The sequence below is a fragment of the Myotis davidii genome, unplaced genomic scaffold, assembly GCF_000327345.1.
Source record: "Myotis davidii unplaced genomic scaffold, ASM32734v1 scaffold64, whole genome shotgun sequence".
In the NCBI taxonomy this organism is placed as follows: Eukaryota; Metazoa; Chordata; class Mammalia; order Chiroptera; family Vespertilionidae; genus Myotis; species Myotis davidii.
The window spans coordinates 4,100,692-4,109,399 of record NW_006296226.1 but is presented as its reverse complement, the minus strand read 5'-3'; the positions used below and the strand labels follow the sequence as shown (position 1 = coordinate 4,109,399).

General features: G+C 47.4%; 1 protein-coding gene across 1 annotated transcript in view; it reads left to right on the top strand.

The window, feature by feature from the left end:
- Positions 1-8,708, top strand: part of SUSD1 (sushi domain containing 1) — a 73,213-nt gene that overhangs the window by 56,318 nt on the left and 8,187 nt on the right. The window contains exons 13-14 of the mRNA XM_006771231.2: positions 3,316-3,412; positions 6,873-7,131. Of these exons, the coding sequence (XP_006771294.1) occupies positions 3,316-3,412; positions 6,873-7,131 (356 nt within the window). The remainder of the gene's footprint in view (positions 1-3,315; positions 3,413-6,872; positions 7,132-8,708) is intronic.

Sequence of the window (8,708 nt, the reverse complement as noted above, 5' to 3'; positions counted from 1 at the left end):
TTTCAAGTTTTCCCACAGGGCAGCCCCTGATGGTCCTTTGCTTCTAGGAGGGGCTGGATGTTGTCAACACCGGGAATGGCTGTGAGGGTGCCTTCTGGGTCCTCCCACCATACACGCCCAGAGGGAAGGACTGCGCTCTGCAGACACCACCCATTTCTTGCCTGAAATCTGATTTGGTTTCAGTCTGTCATGAGGCTAAGGGAAAGGAGAACAAATCTGCCAAGCACAGCAGCTGGGGGGATGGGGAACAGGACCTTGGGAAAAATGGCTGGAAGTTAACAGTCTTTCACCTCGAAAGGTGGCTGAGTGAGGATGAGCGTGATGAAGTTCAGGCGTGTACATTGGGGAGGTGGCGCGGACGGTTGAAATCTCAGGTGGGAAGGCCCAGCGCAGGCCGACAGAAAGCACAGGTGACTGAATCAACCTGATGGCAGTGTCACCTTCAGAACCGAAGACCCAGTGCCGGCCGGCGGCCCTGGGCCGAGCCTCGGGGGCCTCCTGCTCGGCTGCGGGTGCGCCTTCAGAGCTGAGCGAGCGATTTGTTCCGCTGTTACCGAGGGCGAGGGCGGTGCGAAAGGGAGAAACGGGTGGAAGCACAGGTGACTGAATCAACCTGATGGCAGTGGCACCTTCAGAACCGAAGACCCAGTGCCGGCGGCGGCCCTGGGCCTAGCCTGGGGGGGCGGGGGAGGCTGCTGCTCGGCTGTGGGTGCGCCTTCAGAGCTGAGCGAGCGCTTTGTTCCGCTGTTACCGAGGGCGAGGGCGGTGAGAAAGGGAGAAACGGGTGATTTCAAAAGGTTAGTAGAATTAGAGGTTTTCATCTCAGAGAAGATCACACAGAGGAATAACTTAAAAGAGCCTCTGAAGGGTTCTCACAGAGAAAAGAGTTCATCTCGCTCTGGGTGATAAAAACCACTTAACTTTACGGAGACACCAGAACAGCACAAACAGAAGGGCATCCCGGTGGCAGCACGGGGGCTGGGGGCAGAGAGCCTCAAACTGGAAGGGGCACCTTCCCGTGGGGCACGGGCCGGGGCTTTGCCAACTGCCTGCCCCGCTTCGGGTCATTACCCGGAACCTAGCTGGCCTCGCTCGGGAGTGTCAGTACGGACTCTCTTTCTGGACGCCTCTTCGAAACAGCCTGGGCCTTCAGCCCCTTTGTGTGAGGCCCTGATTGTCGCCTCCTGGGGTCCCCGGCAATTCCACAGGTTTCATGCATAATCCGAGTGACCATACCTGGTGACATTGGAAGAAATTCCAGATTTAGCGCTGCGTAACAAAAGCTACAGGGACTCTCACTCTTCCACTTGGCCCTAGAGGCCTGGGTTGCCCAGTGGTTCCCTCTGGGCCCATCTTTTCTCAGATGCATTTATACTGTCCCCCGAATAACCATGGCCTCTCCTACTGACGACTGACTCCATGGCACCACCACAGTGTGCTGCTGAGCTCTGGACCTGTATTTCTACACTTGATCTTAGCCAAGAAGCCGAGAAGCAATCAGACGTGTGTTTCCAACTGGCCGCTGGACAATCCGATAAGCACGTCGAACTTCACAGGGCCAGTAGGGAGCTGCTTCTGAACTTTCCCCTTGGACCTTGATGAAGGACGTCACCACTGACGCAGAGGCCAAAACCCAAGCCCAGATTCCTTCCCCTGCCTTGTCTTCCACAACTTCCTGTTCCATCTCTCCCCATCTGGCCCTCTTCTTCAGTCTCCGTGCCACCACTTGCCTCACACCTCAAGCACTGCTCACCTAGATTTTACATGGCCTGTAAACGTGCTCTTTTCCAATTCATCTTCCAATGAGCCGTCTAAATTGTACTTCTAAAATGATTTCAGAGAGCAAGGGAGAGGTAGAGATAGAAACATCAATGAGAATCATTGATCAGCTGCCTCCTGCATGCCCCCTACTGGGGATCGAGCTGCAACCTGAGCATATGCCCTGATCAGGAATCAAATTGTGACCTCCTGGTTCATAGGTCGATGCTCAACTACTGAGCCACGTCGACGTCTGCTAAGAATCTTTAAATGACTTCTTATTTCTAGGACTTAGATCTGACCTCCACCCACACCTCTCACTTTATGGCCTGCCTCTACCCAGTTGCGCTCATCCTCCGCCATACTGAAGTGCTGCCCGACCCTCTCACCTCCTGCCCCTGCAGATAGCTGATTCTGTGTGCCATAGGCTCCCCCCTCCCTTCGCCCAGGTGTATAACTTCATCATAGCTCTAAGCCTCTTGTGATTACAAAACTGTCTCTGCTATTTTCAATAGAGCTTTTAAAACTATCTAGGAGGTCTACATTTTCATTTATTAAAATTTGGGGTGAGAATTTCTACCTCAAAGGTACATTCTAATTGGATAAATAGAGTCTGTTTTGGCCTCCCAGGCCTTGATTTCATTATGGCAGAGTTTAGGGCCAGAAGGGGGGATCCTCATATTTTATTCCTTCTCTTTCTCTCTTCCTCCCTCTGTCTGTAAATCTCATTTACTCAATAGCATTGTTGAGAAGATTAAATGAGATGAGGCATGTACAGGACACATCTAGTGCATTCGGTTAGTGGTCAGTTCATCCACAAGGCAGAATGGCAGCTGGTACATGAAGGTAGCTTCTGGTTAAATGCTAGAACACTGGTGTCAGACAATTAGTATATTCTCCTCCCAGTGGAAAATCCATTTGGGGAGTTTGATTGCCAGGGAAAGCAAAATAAAGACAGAGAACTGTGTGATTATAAAGGATCTAGAAGTCTAACGTGCTGGTCTTCTCCGCCAAATAGGGACCTGTCCACCCAGTGAACGATAATGCCCAGAGCACCCACCCTCTGCCAGTGCTCGGGTATCGCTTCTTACTTTATTCTGGTAAAATATAGGTAACATAAAATGTACCATTTTAACCATTTTCCAGTACACAATTCATTGGCAGTAAGGACATTTACAATGTTATCACCATTACCTGCTTCTAAAATGTCTTTATCACCCCAAACAGAAACTCTGTTGACCCATAAGCAATAACTCTGCATTCCCTGACCCAGCCTCCTCAGTCCTTGGCAACTTCTAATCTACTTCCCTGTGTCTATGGATCCGCCTGTGATAGCTATTTCACAGAAATGGAATCATACAGTATTTGTCCTTTTGTGTCCGGCTTATTTCACTCAGGGTAATGTTTTCAAGATTCATCCATGTTGTAGCGTGTACCCGAATATGCTCATCGCTTCTTACATTAAACCTTTCCTTTTGTTGGCCCCACAAGGACCTCTTTCTTCCTGCTTCTACTTATTCTGATCGTACTCTCTTCTTCTTTTCCACATGTTTTCAGAGCCCCCCCTTCCGGAAGTAGATTTTTTCACAGTGCACGGAGGGCCTCTCCCACGCCTGAAACTGAGGAGAGCCAAGGAGAACAACGGGCCTATCAGGTCAGTAGCAACCCCTTTTCCAGGGCTGCCCAGGAATCCTCATGGAGGGCTTTGGAGTCTGGGTGGCAGCACCTGAATAGTTGGGTACAGACTTGACCCTTAATTTCAACCAGTCCCCTTCCAAACAAATACAGAGACTTCCAAAGGACCAGAGACCAACATTTAGGCAGCTCAGGTCAAGAAATTCAGTCCATTGCTTTGATCATTGGACAAGCAATGGTTGGGAGTCTGGGACATGTCAGGCATTATCCTTGGCACTCAGATCTGCATGTGTATCTGTTAGTGGCGGTGGATCAGGGGCATCATTACATTTATCAAAACCAGTACATATTTTCCTTTATTTAAGGATGGGCGGCTTCTGAAAAGGTCATTTGGATAATTCTTTTAATTCACTCATGTATTGAGTTATGGGCAAAATACCACATAGTTAATGACTGCTTCTGGAATCCCAGATAGTAGTAGGATGGAATTAATTTACCTCGGTTGGAGGACTACATTGTGTTCAATTAAGCATTTTATTTACAAAGGTCATGATAGGGTCACGAAAGCAGAATTATCCCCTTTTTAAGAGAGGAAGATAGAGGTTTGCCTGGAGAGATGAGCAACTGCCTCACAGGCATACATCAAGGAGATAACAATACCTCGCCATGCTTGACCTAACGGACATGGCTTTATCTCTCTTGACCCATCGTCAGTCCAATCCAAACATGAGATACTGTAAAAAAAAACACCTGGGGACGCTTGTGTGTCCATTGATAATGAAACTTAGGCTTCTCCTGTCTTCCCATTAGTTTACGTTCAATAAATGCTCAAAGGTCTTTCCAGGGATGGATGTTGCCTAAATTGTTCTGTTTCTTGATTCCTGCCAAGTGAGTGGAATGCACTGTAATTCTGTTGTTATATAAAGGCAACAGAAGTTGTGACACCTCTACCTGAGAGCACTTGCAAGAGAAAATGTGATATTTGGAACAAATAATGATACAAGGCAAAAAGAAAAGCCAAATGACAGCCTACCCTTATGGCTTGTGCAGGCCCGTGCCTCCAAAACAGGAAGTGGAGATCTGTGAGTCATTCAAAGGAGGGTGGTGATGACAAAGAGGGGAAAAGTCCTTCCAGTGACTCAAGGGAGGGTGTGCTGAGAAAGAGGGGAAAAGTCCTCCCAGAACAGTCCTGTTCTAAACAGCCCCAACTGCTCCCCAAATATCATCAGGGCTAGTTACCAGCGGGCCAGTGGGGTGGTGTCCTCCGCCCGACTGCTGTGTCTGATCTGAGCTGGGAGTAGCAGCTTTGCCAGTGTGCGATGCATTGTTGATAAAGGGCAGTGTCTGGGGGCACGTGGTGGAGCAGGGGCTCTGGGACCGAGGCTTTCTTCCTTAGCTTAGTGACCTGGGGTAGATGATGCCGCCTGTTCCTGGGCTCTCTCAATGGTGGTGTCTCCCACACTTGCCAGATTACAGGAGTCACCTGGATGGTGTTAGTAGCAAGACAAATTCTCAGCGTCAACTCCTGGAGATTTTTTTTAATCCTCACCCAAGGATATTTTTTTCCCACTGATCTTTAGAGAGAGAGTGGGAGGGAGGACTGAGGTGCGGGTGGAGGGAGGGAGAGAGAGAGAGAGAGAGAGAGAGAGAGAAACATCAATGTGAGAGACACATCGACTGGTTGCCTCTTATATGCACCCCAATCAGGACTGGGGACCAAACCTGCAACTGAGGTATGTGCCCTTGACTAGGAATTGAACCCAAGACCCTTTGGTCCGCTGGCCAACGCTCTACCCACTGAGGGAAACTCCTGGGGCTTTTGACCAGTAGTGCCAGCAGAGGGGCTCGAAGTTTGTATAATTATCAAGCAGCTCGGGTGATTATGACCATGCTAACTGGGGAGACTGCTTTCTGCCATGTGAATAGTGCCTTCAATGGACAATGCACAGTCAAATAGTTCAGGTGGACCTTGACTTTGCACTTGAGCAGCACCACCTATGTGGAAAGATGAGAGGGATTTGAAGATACGCTTATGGGCAGGATGGAGCTGCTGCAACTTTTACTTTCTTCCCTGCAGCCATGATTCACTGGGAAACCTTCAAGTCCCCAGGAAAGTGTGTGTGACAGGTGTTTCCTTGTAGCCAGTGGGCGCTGAGTAAATGTTTACTGGTAATGACAGTGACACCTCATTGCCCTGCAGGCTTTAGCTTGTCCCTTTCGTAGAAAACACTTGGCCTGAAAGTGAACCCACACTTTGTGGAAATCAGGGCCCTGAGGACACCTCTGATGTTTGTTATGGAGACTTTCCAAACCCAACACCTGCTGTCGGGGAGGGCTCCCTTTCCTTAGCCCAGTGACTCATGGGCCTTTAGCAAGCAGGAGATGGGGCATTATGAATGTGGAACAGGAAGTGTGCATTTATGGCTAAAACAGAATTATGTGGCCTAATGACTTTTGGAAATTACCCTAATCATATCTGATGCTGATGCATGTTTTTCTCTCTTTACTGAAGTTTTAACTCAGGAAACATTAGTGGGGAGTCAGTCACAGCCAAAGACCAGGGTAAGGAGTTGCAAAGATATGAGAGTAAATCATTCAAATACCTGCCCTCAAGCCTGATCGAGAAAGCAGATGTTCAAACAATTACTGCACCAGCGTCAGGGGATATGTACCGAGGAGAGGGCAACGAAAGGGAAGGCGTGATTCATTCTCAGTGAAATTTTATTCTTAGACTTCCTTTCACTGACAGGTTTTCTATTTTGGGGAGGGGAGGATAAATAAAAATACACATGACAAAATGACACCTGATTGCTCATGTGTTTCTGTGCCCACAGTTAGGGAACGGTTTCACAGTACACATGTGACATTTGGCCAGTCTGGTGGTTTCAGGATGTTGTCAGAGGAGATGAAGCCATGGTGACTGTGCACGCCCTTCTTCTCATTGATTTCACATGAACTTTGCTATCCGTCTGTGAGCTGCAGGGAATGTAAATCACATGAGTTCCATGTTCGGTTACCATGTGATTTCCTGGAGCCTTTTTGCAGACTTAGTACATTAATTCTTGTGGACAGCCAGCCTCCACGTGACGACTAAACCCTTTCCACAGCTGGGCTTTATTTGCCCACATGAAAAATCACTGATCAGATCAACTTTATGGCTTGTGTGTCCAGGGCGGTGATGTGTACAACCACTTCTCTCAGCTAAAGATGTCCTTGGTGTCCATCGGTAGCCAGAACATGAAGACATCCCTCGCCCAGTGTCATCTGGCAATAACGCTGTAGGTTAAAACTGGAGTTCCTTTGACTGTTAGAGCAGTCAGACTAAATCTCACATGGGCAAGGACTTTTTTTCTGTCCAGTGTTATAGCTCCAGTACTCAGAAAAGTGCTAATCTCATTGCAAGTGCTTAACAACTATGAATGAATGAATGAATGACTCCCTACGCAAGAGTCTGATAGACATTTTCTTTTTCCTTCCAGTTCCTATCAGGTGTTGGTGGTTCCCCTGGCCCTCCAAAGCACATTTTCTTGTGACTCTGAAGGGGCGACCTCATTCTTTAGCAATGCTTCTCATACCGATGGCTATGTGGCTGCAGAACTACTGGCCAGACATGTTCCAGATGATGCCATGGAGATCTCCATTGGAGACAGGCTGTATTACGGGAAATATTATAATGCACCCTTGAAAGCAGGGAATGATTATTGCATTATATTACGAATCACAAGCGAGTGGAATAAGGTATATTTCTTTAAAAGCTCTTCTGAACTGTTTTCTTCTTTACGTGACATTTGGATGGTTGAACATTTGTTTCTCCAGTGTTTGAGATGGACACTGCACATAATGACCATAAGAATGTGTTGAACCCTTGGCCTTGGTAAAGGACAGGCAGGTGAAACCTCTATGGAGGGTGATAGTCCCAACTTCCTGGAGGACCTGGTTGGACCTGCGTTTGGACTGATCCGGTTTTGGTTCTTCCTCTGACGCTTCACAGACGCCCTCATTCCAGTGCATTGCGGAAGCCCGAGTTGGAGAGGAATTTCTAGATCTCTTGTCACTTCCCCGCTCTCCTGCCAGGCTGCAGCCTCCCCTCATTCTCCCGGAAGCAGGCGGGAGGGCACGTTAAGCTCAGTCCTGCCCTACTGTCCATCACGGCTGTGGCTGTTGCACAGGCCTCACTCTCCTCTCCCCTGTCGTTAGAAAGGCTGTGTTCTCCCAGCCGTGGTTCTTTCGTGAGACGTAGAATTGGATACTCATCACATAATAAATAAATATAATGACCTGATCAGTCAGCCAGGGATGGAAGGTCTTCTGGAATAAACATTGTGATGGTTGAACTCTGTAAGTTTCAAAGGCCCTACCTCCAAATATCATCACACTGGGGTTAGGGCTCAACAGATGAATTTTGGGGGACAAACATTGAGTCTATGACAGAGGGAATAAAGTGGGAGGTTATGATAAAAATTTTAGTTAATAGGAAGCTTTCCTGTGATGTCATTGTTACCTCCTTTTCACACAGCTGAGTGGAACATGTGCCTGTTTTTAGGGATGCTAAAGGAGATAAGGAGCTTTGAAAAAATGTATATGTGGATTTGCATATTTGAATCGCAACTACTTACCCCAGGGTTTTCAAATATATTAGTCATATTAAAATCAGTAGTGACTTACTCATTTTTAAACTGCTTTGTTGATATAAAATTCACATACCATATAATTTACCCATTTAAAGTGAGAAATTCTGTGGTTTTTAGTGTATTCACAAGCTTGTGCAGCCCCCACCACCGTCTAATTCCAGAACATTATAGCAGTGATTTTAAAAAATATTTAATTTTACTTGGGGTAAAATAAAATGTACCATCTTAATAATTTTTTAAAATATATTGTTATTGCTTTTAGAGAAGAAAAGAGAGAGGCAGAGAGAGAGAGAGAGAGAGACAACAATGATGAAAAAGAATCATTGAGCGACTGCCTCCTACACACCCTTTACTTGGGAAGGAGCCTGCAACCTGTGCATGTGCCCTGACCGAGAATCAAACTGTGATCTGGTTCATAGGTCGACGCTCAACCACTGAGCCACCTAGGTCGGGCCATACATGTTCTTTTCCCTTTCTTCCTGGTTCTTGGCTACATTTGGGCAAATGTGGTTGCCAGGTAAGTGTCATCATTATAGGTGAAGTATAATGTGCCAGGAGTTCTAGTAGCCTTGCCTATCACGTGCATCAAAACTTCTTGCTGAGCCTGGATCTGTCCTCAGAATCTTTTCAACACCATTCTCCTGTGGGTCAGTGCCAGCTGCTCAGCGCTGACAGGGAATGAAA